The following is a 17,066-nucleotide window of genomic DNA, read 5'->3' as shown; positions in this document are numbered from 1 at the left end:
TCAAAACTGTCGGTCGTAAAACTTTCTTCGCCTGGGACGAGGACACGGTCACGTCGATTCTCCACGCGCAGGAGATCGATCGTGACGACGGGGAAGACATGAGAGTCTGGTCTCGCTTCTTTGCCCCTTCTTTGCCGTTACAGAATGTGCGTCAATTGGAGTCGCTCGAGGTGGAACGGGTGCAGATACCCTCGGATAGAATTTAATGCGAATGGGAACGCACAAAAGACTGGTCGCTGCGTCGGAACAGTCGCGAAGTGGTGATGGTATCGCGAGTGCGGGTGCAACTTCTGGTGAAAGTATAAAGCGCAAAAATGGGGAAATTTCGGATTCCGAAATGCTTCATTTGTTCCCAAACCGGATTATAAGAATACATACTTTATTCAAGGATGACGAATAGCAGACGGAAGAATAAACACCCGAAACGAGCGGAAAACGTAAAGACGGTGGTGGTTGCGAGTGGTGAAAAGAGAGAAGAAGAGGGAGAAGAAGACGAAGACGTGGAGCGATTGCGGAGGATGCTCATGTGCGTGCCGTGTGACGATGGTGTGGAACAGAATCAGATGAGGAAAGAAGAAACTGCTATTCTTGCTAAAGGAGTGAAGAGAAAGAGAGGGCAACACGAGTGCGATGTGTGCGAGAAGGTGTTTCTTAGTCCATCCAAATTGGCCGTACATATGCGTATTCACACGAACGAGAAGCCGTACGAGTGTGATGTGTGCGAGAAACGTTTTCGTGAATCTGGTGATTTGAAAGTCCACATGCGTATTCACACGAACGAGAAACCGTATGAATGTGATGTGTGCGAGAGACGTTTTACTCAATCTCAACATTTGAAAGCCCACAAGCGTATTCACACGAACGAGAAACCGTACGAATGCGATGTGTGCGATAAAGCTTTTCGTGATTCTGGTGATTTGAAAAAGCACATGCGCATTCACACGAAAGAGAAACCGTACGAGTGTGATGTGTGCGAGAGACGTTTTACTCAATCTAGTAGTTTGAAAACCCACATGCGCATTCACACGAACGAGAAACCGTACGAATGTGATGTGTGCGAGAAGTGTTTTCGTGATTCTAGTAGTTTGAAAAAGCACATGCGCATTCACACGAACGAGAAACCGTACGAATGCGATGTGTGCCAGAAGCGTTTTCGTCGATCTGATCATTTGAAAGGACACATGCGTACTCATCAACATTAGCTCTTTTATATAGTCCTGCGTGTGCACACAAACCCGTTTGTATTACATGCTACCGAACAAATCAAACGAAAAACACATTTCCGGTTTCGCCCGCGTCCCTCCTCTTCCGCAGGCGAAGCGATTCTTCTTTTTCTTTGTTCCGTCACATCTCTTCATTTTTTTCCGTTTAAAATCATCGTCATACTTTTGCACACGATTACACTCGCGGCTTTTCACACGCAAAAGAGAGGGAGAGCACGAAGAGGACGCGGTGCAGAACGACGCACGCGCGCGTAACCTTCTTTCGAGAGAGACGAGGAATATGTTTGGTGCCGCGAACAACAACACCAACACCAACGCAGGTGGTGGACTCTTTGGTGGCGGATTGAATCAAAATCAAGGAGGAGGAGGTTTGTTCGGCTCAAACAATAACAACAATAACAACAACACCAACGCTCCCGGGATGTTTGGACAACAACAGCAAAGTGCTGCTCTCGGTGGTGGTGGTGGTGGAGGACAAGGGTTGTTCGGAAACGCCGGGAATAATAGTACTCCTTTTGGAACGAATTCGAATCAAAATCAAGGAGGAGGAGGAGGTTTGGGCGGTGCGTTCGGAGGAAACAATCCAACGCAGACATCGACATCGAGTGGATTATTCGGGAATACGAACAACAATACTCCTCAGCAACAACAAGGAGGAGGAGGAGGAGGGTTGTTTGGGAACACCAACACCGCGGGTTTCGGGCAACAACAACAACAACAACAACCGGCCCCGGGTGGGATTTTTGGGAACGCGAATACGAGCGCTGCTACTACTCAGGGAGGACAAGGAGGAGGAGGATTGTTCGGGAGACCTCCAACGAGTGGTGGTGGAGGGTTGTTCGGAGGAGGAGGTGCTGCAGGTGGATCGAGTTTGTTCGGAAAACCGGCTGGTACGGCGAGCACGATAGGCGCAGGAGGAGGACTTTTTGGCGGAGGAGGAGGAGGAGGAGGAGGAGGAGGATTCGGCAACGCGAATACTGCGAGCGGTAATCAACCAAACCAAAGCAGTGGCGGTAGTCTCTTCAGCGGAGGATTAGGACAACAACAACAACAACAAACGAACACGACGCCTTCGTTGTTCGGTAATCGACCGTCGCCTCTCGGCGCGACGCAACCGCAAAATCATCAAGGACTCACGCAGTTTCAGCAACAACAAAATGCCTTCTTTAACGTTCCGGAATCAATCACGACGCAAGCGCAAGGCGGTCCGACGTTATTCGGCGGCAACTTAGCGCCGTCGGAAGCGCTGCTCAGGGCGCGACAACAAAGACACTTAGCCAGTCAACCGCCGGCGAGCGGGACCACTTTAGAACCGGTCAAAGAGTTACACGACGTCATGAACGCGTATAACCCGCAACATCCGGAGTACAGATTCAAAGCTTTCTTTTACAACATCGCGCAAGATCCTCGACAGAAAGTGAAAATTCAAAACATCGACGAACGGACGTGGCACGAGTTGCTCGATAAAGTCGGCGGCGAAGAAAACGAGAATGGATTGTGGCCGTGTCGAGTAGACGGTTTCGACGGTTTGTATCAGCGAGAACAAGCTCAGGAAGAGGAATTGAAATCGCAAGAGGCGTTCGTCAACGCGTACAACCAGTGCATACGCCAAATCAACAGCTGGAAAGAAGGCTCGTACGAAGTGAGGCGAACGCAGTGCGAACGCCGACGCGAAGAACACGCGCACAGAGTGTTGAAAGTCATGCGAAAACTGGAATCGTTCAGAGCGGCGTATCACAGAAGAGTGAACCCGCAACTGAGCATGAGAAGAGGTGGCGGTACTGCGTACAATCGAGGCGCGGTGAATGGTGGATCCACGTTCGCGTCGAAAGAGGAGCGAGAGTTGTTCGAAGTTTTGCAAAATCTGAAGAGAGCGTTGGACGGTTCCGGGAAGGAAAGTTTGAGTCGACAGGCGCAACAGTTGACCACCACCGCGAGAGTGAAAACGCAAGAGTTATCGAGGCAATTAGCGACGTCACCTTTACGAGGTGGAGGAGGTAGTTTATTCGCGGGCACTACTACCGCGAACAACGGTGGATACGAGATCAACCACCAAAGGACGACGACATCTCCTCCTTCTTCCTCCGGACAACAACAAACGAAGAACAAGAAAAAATCCAACAAACCAGTCCTCCTCCAACCGTACGACCGCGAGCGCGCTGAAGTCACCAAGACTGACTTGGACGACCTCTCCTCGCACAAAGACGTCGTCGACCACCTCGCTGGAAACATCAAATCCATGAGAGAAGATTTAACCCGAATGTGTTTAGCGTACGGTTTGCAACCGGTCATTTCTGCGACGACGGTGGATCCTCTCTCGTTTCAGCCGCAGCAGCAATATCAACAACAACAACAACAACAACAACAAAACCCCGCTGCTTTAGCCGCGCATCAGTACGGAACGACGACGACGCCCACTCGGTCCACATTTTTTTAATAATAATAAATATATAGAATACTCTACGAACGCGACGCCGTAAAAGTTGTTTCACAGCAGAACAGACAGGAGCCACAGCAGCATGAGCAGCAAGACACACTTTTTTATTTAAACCCACACACCGAGAACACGTGAGAGGAAATGCATTTTGACACTGCTGCTTTTTTTTTCTTTTTTGTTTGTGTCTCTTTTGAGTGAGTCAGATGGTGAAAAAGATCTCTGCTTAAATCTCTCGTATTAAATTCTAGCATTTTTTGTTCGCTCCATTTGTAACAACTCTCTTCAATACTCCTCCGCGCGCATTCATAGCACTACGCACAAAACGGAGCATTGAAACAAAAGAATACCACTCTACTACTAACAACAACAAAACAAAAAAGATGTGCGCCGCGTGTCGAAGAGCAGCGGGTTTGCTTTTGAAGCAACGCCCTTCGTCGTCGTCGTATACGTCGTCGTCCACGTCCATTTTTTCTCGCACGCATCGCATCGTCGATGGAAAAACCGACGTGTTTCGCTCTGCGGCGATATCGGGAACGTCATCCACGATGCACGCGAGAACGCGCTGTACGTTTCACACGAACGCAAAAAACGAGGAAGAACACCAAGACTCGATGAAAAGGATGAGTAAAACGCGCAACTTTCACTCCACCTCGTTCGCGGCTGGAGGCGTTTCGACGCATAAGCGAGCTGAAAAGAAAAGATTTAGCGCAGAAGCAGCGACGACGTCAACGGAAGAGGAAATGGGTGAAACGGACGTGCGGGCGAAAAAAGACGAGACGAAGATGAAAAAATCCGCGCAGTCGTACATGCTGGCGCACCCGACGTACGATTTCGGGTTCATCGAACAACTCAAACCGAAACACCGACCGCCGCAAGGCGCGAGAGATTACGTGTCTATGTTTGCGGTTTGGTCCGCTCGGAAAGGGTTCGATACGATCACGAGCTATTCGCACGAGAAGAGCTTGACGAAAGATCAGTGGTTGTTTCGGTTTATATTTTTAGAGACGGTGGCGGGGATTCCTGGGATGGTGGCGGGAATGTTGAGACACATGAACTCGTTGAGGCTGTTGAGACACGATAACGGGTGGATTCACACGTTGTTGGAGGAAGCGGAGAACGAACGAATGCACTTGATGACTTTTTTGAACATGAAACAACCGTCGATTTTCTTCCGAGCGGGCGTGTTGGCCGCGCAAGGGGTGTTTTTTAACGCGTTTTTCTTTAGTTATTTGATCTCGCCGAGAACGTGCCACCGATTCGTCGGGTATTTAGAGGAAGAGGCGGTGAGAACGTACACGCACGCGTTGAACGATATCGACAGCGGAGGAACCGACGCCAGGCAATGGGCCAAGGAAAGAGCGCCGAAATTGGCCATCGAGTATTGGAAAATGGACGAAGACGCGACCATTCGAGACGTATTACTCGCCGTCCGAGCGGACGAAGCCAGTCACGCGCACGTCAACCACACGTTTTCCAGCATGGGCACGACGCAAAAGAACCCGTTCGTGAAAGGCGAGAGTCATTTGCCGGAAAACTTTGTCGAACCTCCACCCGGGTTCGTCCCGAGCGAAGAAAATCGAGTCGCCAAAGACGCCGATTCGTTCTAAGATATACTAAAATTATATACTATCTATAACGTGTGCGTGTGTTAATAATCGAGAGAAAAGAGAAGTTAAACGCAGTTTGAGAGGAGAGAATTGAAGTGTATACCATTTAGAGTCAGCACACGAACCACCTTGTAAATACGCGCAGATACACAAAAATCGAAGCCTTCTCTTCCTCACTTTTATTCGTACACGAATTCAATTCAACAACAACAACAACCTGCCGCTGCTGCTGCTCGTAAAACGCGCTCCTCACGTCGAACGACGATATGAACAACAACAAGCGTCACAAACCTAATGATACTCCTGATACTCCTGATGGAGTAAATGGTGGTGTAATCAACCGCCAGTTAACGTTCCAAACGAGAAAAAAAATCGACGACGCCGCCTCCCGAAACGATCGACGTTTAGCGTTTACCACCTACGACGAAAGCAAAAACAACCCCGCGATTGCTCTCCCGATGCACACGCTGAACGTATTGTTGCATCTCTGCTCTGCTAACGATGAAAATGATTCTTTTTCGACGAAAGAAGAGGATAAGGAAAGAGCGGAAGAGATTTTCTTTCGTTTGATGAAAGACTCCGAGGAAGAGGAGGACAAACATCAACAAGGGAGAAGGAAAACGGAGATGAGCTACACGGCGATGGCGAGAGTGTACGCTCGAAACGGCGAATTCGAGAAAAGTTTCGAGATGGTCGATTTGTGCAAAAACGGAGGAGCTTTAGGAAAAGGAAAAGATGGAGGAGGGAAGAAGACGCAACAAAAGCTGACGCCAAAGTTGAGGACGTACGCGCCTTCCTTGCGCGGGTTCTGCGAGAGCGGGAACTGGAAGCGAGCCGAAGACGTGTTCGAGGCGATCGAGCGAGAAGGTTTGGAGTGCACGGAGATGGAATTTACGGCGATGATGAGCGTGTACGGGAGAGAGAAGAAGACGTGCGAGGAGAATGGGTTTAGGATGTTGAGGAAAATGAAGTCGAAAGTACGAACGTGCGGGAAGGAGTTGATTGAAAGCGTGGAGAGATTTTTCAAAGCCGAGCCGAACGCGTGGCGGTGCGAGACGGTGGAAAACGTGGAGAGTAGCTCCGGACGGTTTGAAGTCTCCTCCGAAAACACTATTATTGGTAGTAGCAGTGATAATAATAACAATAATAATAATAATAATAATAGTAATAATAGCGAGAAGAAGCAAACGTTCAACTTGAAACGAGTGGGGTTGAACGAAGTCGAATCGAAAGAGCTGATTGCCTCGGTCGGGAAACTCGCTCGAGAACGCGAAGCCGGCGCAAACTTTGACGATTTTTGCAATTGGTTGGAGGCGCGAGAGGCGAAGGTACAATGCATCGTCGACGGAGCGAACGTCGGGATGGCGAACCAGAATTTTGCCGGCTCGAGGTTTCATTTCGGCCAATTAGATAACGTCGTCGAAGAGTGTCGACGGAGATACTGTGTTTGTTCGACGAGCGACGCGAGCGACGCGTCGAAGCAACGCCCAGTCGTCTTCCTCCACCAACGCCGCACGAAAGACCACGCGGCAAAGCACCAGTTTGGCGAAAAAATACTAAACAAACTGAGACAAAACAAAGAGATATTCGTCACGCCGCACGGCTCGAACGACGATTGGTATTGGCTCTACGCCGCGTTAGTCGCCGGGGAGGACGCAGTTTTAATCTCAAACGACGAGATGCGCGACCACGTGTTTCAAATGCTCCCGGATCCTAACTTGTTGAGACGATGGAAAGAGAGACATCAGGTGCGATTTAGCGTGACAAAAGGTGAGGTAGAGCTTTACGAACCGGCTGTGTTTACCACGTGCATACAAGAAAACGAGGAGGAAGAGTATTGGATGATCCCCTTCGTCGAAGACGACGACGAGGAGAAAGAAAACGACGACGACGACGACGACGACGACGAGAAATGGCTCTTTTGCTGCAAGAAGCAATAATAATACTGCGGTAGAAATACCAGTACTACTAGTAATCTATCGTCTCCGTAATAAGAAGCTCTATCCTAATAATAAACTAATAATAGCGAAGCGACGCTCAAAACTCTACGACTAAAAATACGTACTCCTCCGAGGACATATCCTTGTCAATCTCACACTTTGTCGCGCCGAGTTTTTCGCACTCGTCGAAAAATTTTGCTTGCAGACCAATCGCGCGTTCTCTTCTCAACTCGCACAAGATGACCTTCTCGCCTAATATCGAGCACGCGTTCGCTAAATCTGTACACGTCTCCGGGTCGTAGAGCACGTCCGCGCCGATGATCGTCCGCGCTTTATTCTTCAAATGTAAACTCTCTCTCGTCACACTTTTGCTCCAATCGAACATCGCCGCCGCGACGATACCTTTATTCTTTCCTTTCACATCTTCAAATTTGTCCACCGCTGAAACCTCCACTTCGTTCACCTTCGCCGTCGATAACGCGCAGTGCAACGCCAGAGGTTCCCGATCTAACAAAAGACATTTCTTCCGGAAATATTTCGCGAGTAGTAAAGCGGCGAAGGATAAGCCCGCGCCGACTTCGATGATTATATTATCATTTGAAGCCGCTTCTTCGTCGATGTCGCGTTCGATGTATTTTCGAATCAACTCCACTTCAGTTTCCCAAACGTTTGCCCAGGATTCATCAGGATTATCCGTTTGATTATAAGTAGTATACCAGTCGTACAAGTCTTCCACCGAGGGTGGTTTTACCACGTCCAAGAAGTACGAAGAAGTAGAGGGGGAATCGTCATCGACGCTTTGAGCTGGAGGAGGAGTCGTACAAGTGAGAGTAATCCGCGTTTGAACTAACGGGGGCAAATTCGTATCTCCGTCGAATATGTGTATGGAATTCTGTTCTTGTTCTTGCTGTTCTCGGATTGAGGCAAAAAAAGCCTTCTTCAGTCGTTTTTGTCGTCGTCCATAAACGCCTCGAAGTCGAGACGACGGTATATATAATCGTCGCAGTATCGACGATGAAGCCCCTTTCGTGTGCATTTTATATGGAGATATTTTGCAGCACAAAAAGTCATAAAATCAAACGAAATCAAACGAAAGTACTAAACGCGCCTCTCAAACACTCCAACTCGACGGGCGTTTTCAAAGTGACCTCACCATCGACGCCGACGAGTTCTTCTCTGTCGTGAGTCTCGATTTTCAATTTTTCGCACTGGATGTAAAAAACGTCATCTTTTTTCTCCACGTGCGCGCCGCGCTTTGGTTCTTTGGTATCGTCGAAAAGGGCGACGGTTTTCATCAACCCGCATTTTTTGGCGACGACGACGTCGATCAAACCGTCGTCGAGTTTCGCCAAGGGAGTGAAATGGAATCCTCGACCGGAACAGCGCGTGTTTTGAGCGAAGAGCATGAGGAAATCGTCGTCGGTGCACGAGCCTTTCAGTTGCATTGAAGGCGTTTCCGCGGTTAACGAAGCGACGTTGGATTTGTTCTTCAAAATGTGATAAAATCCAGCCAAATCGTACCGAATTGGACCTAAAAAGCGCATCTTTTCCGCCGTTTCCGCCGCATCTCTCGCCATCCCCCACGTCACGACGTTAATGCTGATCGTCTTTATTGATCGTTTCTTCTTTTCTTTCTCGTCGTCGTCTTTTACGAAACTTTCAATCTGCACCGCGTCCACGTCCCTCGCCTCGCCTCTTTCAAACGCCAATCGAAAACAATCTTCGATCGTAAAACAGTTCAAATCTCTCGCAAAATTATTACCAGTGCCACACGGCAAAGCGACTATCGGTACGTGGTTTTCTTTTACTCCCAAAGGTTTCACGCGTCTCGCTTCCACGTACCCTTGAACCGCTTCCCGCAGCGTCCCGTCGCCGCCCATCACGAAAATTGCATCGATAACTGGATTAGGGTTTGGCGACTCTTGTGATGACGAGGATTGTAACACGATTGAATCACGCACGATGGCGATGCAATCCCCCTCTTTTGTCGTCACTTTCTCGTGCACACAACTTGCAGTCACCCCATGCTTCTCTAACGAGCGTTTAATTTCCCTCACATGTTCCCGCCCACGCTTCGTTTTGATCTTCGCCCCGTGGAGTACGAGGAGGAGACTTTGTAACCGCTTTTTGTTCTTCGTATGAGTAGGGGATGTGATGGGAGTCAACGAGGACGCTTTCTCGCGCTCTGATTTTCCAGGACGCAAGGTTGGATGGTTCAACCAGAGATTCGATGGAGTTGAAGTCGGCGACGACGACACAGGCGATGGTGATGATGTCATGGTGATGTTATTCTTTTTGTGGGTAATTAATTAATGGGGGATTTTTGCGTTGAGAACCATCAAAAAATGTGGGCATTAATGTGGGCGGATTGATGACTTCTATGCTCGTTTTTACTACACGTACCGCATTCAAGAGCAGAGTTATGTGTACTCGTACTACTTTTGGACGACGTCGGCTAAATTTTTGAACTCGTCCACGCCTTTGGTGAACAACGCGCCTTGCGATGAAAACAATTCCTCTATCCCGGTATCCCCGGCGGCGCCTTTTCGCGTCAAGTATTCGTAATACGTGAGCGGTCGTTTCCCAGTCAAGTTGTAAAAATCCGGCGAACATCTCGTATAAAATCCGTTTTGTAAATACTCGAAGAACTCCGCTCTCGTTTTACCAAAATCTTCCTCGAACTTCTTTTGGTCTTGCGGAACGTACGAAATCGTTTTTCCGAACACGTCTTTCGCGACATCCAAGTCTTTCGCGACGTCGGATTTCAACGCTTCGGTTAAGATACTCGCCACGTCGCGCATGGACGTCGGTTCCGCGCCGCAAATGTCGTAAAACTTATTCCCGTGTCTTTCCGGTCCTTCTTTAAGTACCGTAAACGCGGCTTCGCCCATATCGTTGCACGAGACGAACGAGTTTTTCGTCTCCCCGAGAGGACTGGTAAACGTCCCGTTTTCTCGCACAGAGTCAAGCTCGTTTTTCAATAAATGGTTCATGTAAAAATTCCCTCGAATAGAGGTCAAAATGTTTTTAAACCCCGCGTCGATGAAACACTTTTCGCTCCACCAGTAGTGCTGCAACATCAACGGAATCTGCGCATTTTTGTCTCTCGAAACGTGCGTGTTCTTATCGTACTTATTCGTATTCGTATCCGCGCCAAAACACGAAATCCGGACGATATGTTTCAAGTTCTTCCTAATCTTTTCTGTTTCCTGGCAAAACTTCGCGAATTGCATGTGTTCCGCGATGTACTTATCCTGCGTGGACGAGAACAGATGCGTCACGTCTTCCATCGCTTTCCGCCACGTCTTCTTATCCGTTAAATCGAACTCGACCGTTTCGTCCGCGCCTAATTTCATCGCGTATGCGCTTTTATCCCGAGTCGCTGCTCGAATTTCAACATTTTCTTCACCATCTCCTCGTTTACTAAAATGTTTCGAGAGTAACGCGAGGACTTCTTTCCCGACGCGACCGGTCGAGCCTGTGACCAGGATAACTGTATTTTACACAATCATCAAAGAGAGAAGAGAGAAGAGAGGTCAGCATCTCACATCATCATCAAAATCATCAAAAACAACAAAAAGAACATTGTTCGTCCTCGTCAAACTTTCCTAGTGATGAATGCTATGCTTTAGGAAGCGTACGCGTACGTATCATTGAAGAACAGAAACAAAACATATCCCAAGAGAGATATCGCGGGAAAAGAATCAAAGCATTACTACTCTGGTAGTATTTATACCTTTGCGCGCGGAAGACGCCGAAGACGGAGAGGACATCACGCGCACTACTTATGATACTATATAAAAACGACAAAAACGAGCGCAGGCGGGAGAGAGGATGACTCTGTAGCGTTCGTTATTCTGATGAAATTTTCAGGGTCAATTCTGGAGACTTTTTCCCCTAAATCTCAACCAAAGCACGACATAAAACGACGCACAAAACCACTTTTATCTCTCTTTCTGAACAGAGTGATACGCACATGATGCGCTCTTTTGAGCGTTTGTCTGTCTTTTCATCGAGAAAATTTCTCGTTTTCGTCGTAGTATTGCTGTGTAAAAGGTGTTTTTGTGATGCCAAAATCGGATTCGGATTGGACGACTCCAACGGGGAAAAGAAAATCGATTTCGAACACGAAGCGTTAGATTCCAACCGATTCCCCGGATGGCTCGGCGAAAAACACCGCCCATCGATAAACAAAGATAAAGAGTTAGGCACGTGGACGGAACCTATCAGTTGGCAACCGCGAGCGTTCGTGTTGCATTCGATTTTGAGCGAGGAAGAATGCGAAGAGATTTTACGAATTGCGAAACCGATGATGAAGCGAAGCACGGTGGTGGATTCGATAACCGGGGAGATTAAAACGGACCCGATTCGAACGTCGAAGCAAACTTTTTTAGCGCGAGGGAAATATCCGGTAGTGACGAGAGTGGAGGAAAGGTTATCGAGATTTACCATGCTTCCTTGGTACAACGGCGAAGACATGCAGATTCTTTCGTACGGCGTCGGCGAGAAGTATTCGGCGCACCACGACGTGGGAGAGAAGAATACGAAATCTGGGCAGCAGTTGAGCGCGGATGGCGGGCAAAGAGTCGCGACGGTTTTGTTGTACTTACAAGATACCGAAGAAGGCGGGGAAACCGCGTTCCCGGATTCCGAGTGGATTGAACCGGAGAGCGAATACGCGCAGCAAAAATTCTCCGAGTGCGCCAAGAACGGCGTCGCGTTCAAACCGAAACGAGGCGACGGATTGCTCTTCTTCTCCATAACCCCGGAAGGCGACATCGACCAAAAATCCATGCACGCCGGGTGCCCGGTCGTCAAAGGCACGAAATGGACCGCAACGAAGTGGATTCACGCGAGACCGTTCCACTATAAACTCCCAAATCCGAAACCTCCCAAGGAAGGGTGCGAGAATACGGACGAGAGATGTAAAGGGTGGGCCAACGCCGGCGAGTGCGAGCGCAACCCGGGGTTCATGACGAAAAACTGTAAGTGGGCGTGCAGAGTCCCCGGGTGCGAACATAAGGGTAATTAGTTGTTATAGTGTAGTTTAGACTTTATTTTTTGTAGTAAACAGAGAAAGAGAGAGAGAGAGAGAGAGATCCGCAAAGCGCTTATACTAGAGTCATCCTTTCCCACTCCTTTCCCTCACTAATCCATTTTCGTAATCCATTATGCGTTTTGCTCCTTTAACTGCGACTTCGACCACTTCTACGCGTCGTCATCATCAGAAAAGAACAAACACAACAACACCGTTAAAGAGGATTTCTCAGAAGAAGAACAAAACCTCGTCGTCGTTTAATCGAAGAAGCATCATCACGATGAGCAGCACGGGTGGGGAAAACGGAGAAAAGATACAAAAATCCGACGCGGAGTGGAAGAAGAGTTTAACCGCGCAACAGTTTCAAGTCTTACGACTGAAAGGCACGGAACCCGCGCGAACGGGGGAGTACGATAAGTTCTACCCGTCGGAGGGGCACTTCGTGTGCGCGGGGTGCGGGAACGCCTTGTATTCCGCGGAATCAAAGTTCAACAGCGGATGCGGTTGGCCAGCGTTCGATAAGTGCTACGAAGGGTCGGTTTCGACGAATATCGACGAGACGTTTGGCATGCGAAGAGTGGAAATCGTCTGTGCAAAATGCGACGGGCATCTCGGGCACGTGTTTGAAAACGAAGGGTTTACCGCGACGGCGGAACGTCACTGCGTGAATTCAGTGAGCGTGAAATACGTGGAAGGAGAGTGCGAAAAGAAGGAAGCGAAGGTAATCGATGGAACGAGCGTAACGGGAGGCGCGCGAAACGCGCTTTCGATGTTGATTCGGCCAGCTTTGTATTTTGCAATCGGGTATAGCGCGCTGAATATTTTGGCGAATAGTGCCTCGAGTTTTATGACGCGCGGCGCGCAATGATTTTAATTGTTGTTTAAAAGTAGAAGAAGAGAAAAGAAGAAGAAAGAGCAGATAAACGCAGCGGCGACGACAACGTTTAGAAGAATTCGCGCGCGCGAGTTTGGAAAAGAACGTGTACAAAAAAACGATAACTACTGACGCTTGCTTCTTCTCTCTCCTCATAGGTGGTATAAAAAGAAAGCGTGTGGTGGGTATGCGTGCGGTATGTGTCGTATCAAATAATGTATTTAGCATATATATAAACAGCGAAATACCGAAAGAATATATACAATCTGAATAGTGGTGAACCCCGCCTCGCCGCCTCGCGAACCACCGCCACGGATGAGAAAAGAATACGCGAAAATTTACTTCGCAACGTCTCCAATCGGGGGTAAAATCTCTTTCACTTTTCTCGTCTTCGTGTAGAACAAGTAGAAGTACCACAATTTAAAGCCCATACCGATGACTAACACCATCATGGCGTCAAACGCAACCGTGTCTTCGTTCGAATACAATCGGTACGTTTTGCCCATGGAATCCAAAACTTCCGACCCGGGAACTTTCATACCCGTGCCGAGCATAGTTTCGGCGGAGTTGGAGAAGCACAACAAATCGGATTCAGTGCACGCGTTAAAAGTGGCGTCGGAGTATTCCAAATACACGATCGCTCTCAACGCCCACTTCATGATGTTCACGTACGTAAACGCCCTGAACGGCCACACGACGTCCTTTTCGTCGATGAGGATACCGTTGAAAAGGAAACCGCCGAACCATAAGTTCATGTAAACGAGCATACCAATCAACGGGTTAGTGAAACAAATGGAAAAGACTTGCGCGGCAGCTTCGTACGCCCACAACATCAACGCGTACACCAACAAGACTTGGATGTAATGCGGCGCGTACCAATCGGCCATGCCATATCCGGAAACCGAAACCGCGCACACGCCCAAGAAGAGCATCAACGGAAGCTGAATCAACGCGTTCGAGAAGAGATAAGAAAACGGTCTCAACATGCCATTCTTAATTTCACGTTTCATCGCCGCAAATTCTTCGTTGTAACTAAACACCGCGACGACGCCCAAGGAGGTTGGCACGCCGATGTGCCAAACGAGAAGCCACATTCTAGAAAAGACTTGGTCTTGCTCTCTCTCTCTGGACTTGATGTAAATGATGCCAAAGAAGATGCACGCGTTCAAGAACATGACGGCTCTCGCGACGTACAAAGTCGGATCTCTAAAGACCAACAAACCGTGTCGGCGAAACAAAGTCATCGTCTCGGCGAGCGTGGAGTTGCCCAAATGTTCATTGTTCGGGACGCCGCCGGTTTCCTTCAAATCGTCCTCGTAACTCCCACACGGTAACCCAGTGTACGATTTCTCGTACCTATCGAGGATGTCGTCGACTTGTTTCGGGTCCGTGAACTCTCGGTTGACTAAATCGAGCATGTATTCTGCCGGGTTGGTATTCGCCGGCATCTTGTGTCCGATCTTTTCAAAGTACGGCAAGACGTCCTTGGAGGTGCCCAAATACGCGACTCTCCCGCTCGATAACAACATGACGCGATCGAAACCGTTGAAAACAGCCGTAGACGGTTGGTGAATGGTACACACGATTGCGATGTTCGTCGCTTGCGCGAGTTCTTTCAAAAACGACATAATCGCCGCCGCGGCAGCCGCGTCTAACCCCGAAGTCGGTTCGTCCAAGAACAAAACCTTCGGATCGGTCAACAAACTCACCGCCAAGGACAAGCGTCTCTTTTGTCCACCAGACAAACCTTTCAAGAACTGGTTGCCAACTTTCGTGTCCGCGCAATCGTTCAAACCGACCGTGCTCAAAATAGCGTCAATCCTCGCTCTCTTCTGTTCCTCGGTATCGTTGACGCACAAATCCGCGGCGTAATCGAGCGTCTCTCGGCACGTCAAAAACGCCCAGTGGTTATCCTGTTGCGTCATCGACGCGCAATTTCGCGTAAAAACATCGCGAGTCAAATCTTGACCGTTCAAAGTCACTTTCCCGTAGTTATCTCCCCCTTTCATCTCCATCGTCAACGCGTCGATCAAACACGTTTTCCCGGCGCCCGAAGGCCCCAAGATGGCGAGCACTTCGCCCGATCGAACGCACCCGTCGATCCCGTGCAAGATTTCCGTCTCGCCGTCTTTCGTTTTCACCCGATAGCGCACGTCTTCGAACCTATATATAAAGAGAGAGAGATAAAAGACACGCGTCAGCGGATGTGACCGTGGGCACCCTCCTTTCTTTGCTCATGACGTTATTCCCACCCAAGTCACGTCATGAACGAACCGACGTGTGAGAAAAAGAGTGCCTTTGCGTGTAGTTCACGAATAAATACGTCACGAATGCGTATGTATCAATACTCCTCGTCGTTTCGTAAAAGTATCGTTCAAAGTTCGTTTCGAGATGGTGACGCGACGGAGGAGGCGCACGGTGCGGCGGTCGCGTCAAGATTCATTGGTTTCGGGAAAGCGCATTTTGTGCACCGTTGTCATCATCATCATCATCGAACGGAAAGAAGCTGAAGAAGAAGCGAAAGCAAAAAACGACGCACCGAAAGACTGAATCCGCTTTCAAGTTATTCTTGGAGCCGAGCACGTCTTGTAAACTCGAGCTCTTCTTCATGTTGGTGTTGCCTTTTTCCACGTCCTCCATTTTTGTTTGTGTGTGTGTTTGTTTGTTTCTTGTGGTTGGAAAGTGACGTTATTTTTATCGCACGAGAGAACGGTAGACACGACTGTAAAGAAAGGGGACAGCCACGAATTTGAGCCACAAACGAATAACTACGAACAAAGAAGGAGTGTGTTTTTTGCGCGGATAAAAATGAATATCTCCTTCGCGTTGTTAAAGATGTTCGATGTTCTCTTCTCAGGAGCATGTATTACATTAAGATTCATACGCATCTCACCCTTTCTCTCGTTTTCCTCTCTCATTTCTTCTGTATCTATTCGAACTGTGCAAAACTCTCCTTCGTTTTCTCGTACACTTCCTCCGGCGTCGCGATCGCGTCGACTTTCCTCACCTTCCCCAAGGTTTCGTAAAACTCCACCACCGGCACGGAGCTCTCTCGAAACGTCACGAACCTCTTCTTGATCGATTCCACGTTATCGTCCGTCCTCCCTTCGTTTCGTCCTAACAATCTTTCCAGCATCACCTCTTCCGTGCAGTCGTACATTAAGACGAAATCGCAATCGTACCCGGCTTCCGAGACCCAGGCGTCTCGGTTTTCTTTGTTCCTCGGGAACCCATCGATCAGAAATCGATTCGATTTTGAATCTGCCATCGCGTTTAATAAGAGTTTCACCGTCACTGCGCTCGGGACGATTTTTCCGTCTTTGATCATTTGTGCGACCATATTTCCATCCTCTGTGCCGGATTTCATGTGTGCTCTCAGTAAATCCCCCGCGGAGAGGTGCGTGAAGTTATAGTCGCGGACGATGTTTGCGCATTGCGTGCCTTTCCCAGCGCCGGGGCCACCGAGGACGAAGACGACGTGATTATTTTTCTTCTTCGGTTGTTGTTCCGTCATGTCGTCGTCGACGATTTTTGTACTCCTTATCTTACCACTGCTCGTTGGTGTTGTTTCTGTGGAATGCGAATAACTGCTGCTCGCGCTTTTCTCTCCTCCTCTTCGCAAATCGCAGCGTACGACCGACGACGATGATTTCGATGCAATCCCCGACGACGCGTTGTATCCCTCCTCCCTTTGCGTAACAGAAGAAGAAGAAGAAGAAGAAGAAGAAGACGCGAACCACCGCAAACACAAAGAGAAGAAAACTGCGTTGTTTTCCGTGAAACTCTTGTCGCGAGTAGTATTCGTAAAAGTGGTATGTGCTAAAGACTTTGACGCCGCTCTGTGAAAGCCGACAAAGATGCTCCTGCGCATGCAACGTCTCAGATACACTGTGGAGAGACAACAGGTTTGATTTTACACTACTACTGTTTTTTACACAGCTGACAGC

General features: G+C 48.7%; 10 protein-coding genes across 10 annotated transcripts; 6 read left to right on the top strand and 4 right to left on the bottom strand.

Annotated features, from left to right (window-relative positions):
• Positions 1-389: 389 nt before the first annotated feature.
• Positions 390-1,202, top strand: Bathy15g01170 (the record flags this gene model as incomplete). Its single annotated transcript, XM_007508911.1, has 1 exon — positions 390-1,202. One exon carries the CDS (start codon positions 390-392, stop codon positions 1,200-1,202), a length of 813 nt encoding a protein of 270 aa, XP_007508973.1.
• Positions 1,203-1,503: 301 nt separating this feature from the next.
• On the top strand, positions 1,504-3,660 carry Bathy15g01160 (predicted protein; the record flags this gene model as incomplete). Its single annotated transcript, XM_007508763.1, has 1 exon — positions 1,504-3,660. The coding sequence occupies one exon, from the start codon at positions 1,504-1,506 to the stop codon at positions 3,658-3,660; it is 2,157 nt and encodes a 718-aa protein (XP_007508825.1).
• Positions 3,661-4,040: 380 nt separating this feature from the next.
• Bathy15g01150 (alternative oxidase) lies at positions 4,041-5,267 on the top strand (the record flags this gene model as incomplete). The annotated part of the gene is made up of 1 exon (XM_007508813.1): positions 4,041-5,267. One exon carries the CDS (start codon positions 4,041-4,043, stop codon positions 5,265-5,267), a length of 1,227 nt encoding a protein of 408 aa, XP_007508875.1.
• A 266-nt stretch (positions 5,268-5,533) lies between these two features.
• Positions 5,534-7,207, top strand: Bathy15g01140 (predicted protein; the record flags this gene model as incomplete). The annotated part of the gene is made up of 1 exon (XM_007508797.1): positions 5,534-7,207. One exon carries the CDS (start codon positions 5,534-5,536, stop codon positions 7,205-7,207), a length of 1,674 nt encoding a protein of 557 aa, XP_007508859.1.
• A 97-nt stretch (positions 7,208-7,304) lies between these two features.
• Bathy15g01130 (predicted protein) lies at positions 7,305-9,486 on the bottom strand (the record flags this gene model as incomplete). Its single annotated transcript, XM_007508860.1, has 2 exons — positions 7,305-8,176; positions 8,307-9,486. The coding sequence occupies 2 exons, from the start codon at positions 9,484-9,486 to the stop codon at positions 7,305-7,307; spliced, it is 2,052 nt and encodes a 683-aa protein (XP_007508922.1).
• Positions 9,487-9,642: 156 nt separating this feature from the next.
• Bathy15g01120 (predicted protein) lies at positions 9,643-10,980 on the bottom strand (the record flags this gene model as incomplete). Its single annotated transcript, XM_007508899.1, has 2 exons — positions 9,643-10,700; positions 10,944-10,980. 2 exons carry the CDS (start codon positions 10,978-10,980, stop codon positions 9,643-9,645), a joined length of 1,095 nt encoding a protein of 364 aa, XP_007508961.1.
• A 206-nt stretch (positions 10,981-11,186) lies between these two features.
• Bathy15g01110 (predicted protein) lies at positions 11,187-12,239 on the top strand (the record flags this gene model as incomplete). The annotated part of the gene is made up of 1 exon (XM_007508728.1): positions 11,187-12,239. One exon carries the CDS (start codon positions 11,187-11,189, stop codon positions 12,237-12,239), a length of 1,053 nt encoding a protein of 350 aa, XP_007508790.1.
• A 139-nt stretch (positions 12,240-12,378) lies between these two features.
• Bathy15g01100 (peptide methionine sulfoxide reductase msrB) lies at positions 12,379-13,113 on the top strand (the record flags this gene model as incomplete). The annotated part of the gene is made up of 1 exon (XM_007508741.1): positions 12,379-13,113. One exon carries the CDS (start codon positions 12,379-12,381, stop codon positions 13,111-13,113), a length of 735 nt encoding a protein of 244 aa, XP_007508803.1.
• Positions 13,114-13,457: 344 nt separating this feature from the next.
• On the bottom strand, positions 13,458-15,759 carry Bathy15g01090 (ABC transporter family protein; the record flags this gene model as incomplete). Its single annotated transcript, XM_007508745.1, has 2 exons — positions 13,458-15,282; positions 15,659-15,759. 2 exons carry the CDS (start codon positions 15,757-15,759, stop codon positions 13,458-13,460), a joined length of 1,926 nt encoding a protein of 641 aa, XP_007508807.1.
• Positions 15,760-16,048: 289 nt separating this feature from the next.
• Bathy15g01080 (predicted protein) lies at positions 16,049-16,990 on the bottom strand (the record flags this gene model as incomplete). The annotated part of the gene is made up of 1 exon (XM_007508858.1): positions 16,049-16,990. The coding sequence occupies one exon, from the start codon at positions 16,988-16,990 to the stop codon at positions 16,049-16,051; it is 942 nt and encodes a 313-aa protein (XP_007508920.1).
• Between the last annotated feature and the right edge of the window lie 76 nt (positions 16,991-17,066).

The sequence above is a fragment of the Bathycoccus prasinos genome (genome assembly GCF_002220235.1).
Source record: "Bathycoccus prasinos genomic : Chromosome_15".
Taxonomy (NCBI): Eukaryota; Viridiplantae; Chlorophyta; class Mamiellophyceae; order Mamiellales; family Bathycoccaceae; genus Bathycoccus; species Bathycoccus prasinos.
Note: the sequence above shows the minus strand (reverse complement) of the source record. Positions and strands in the feature narration are given on the sequence as shown.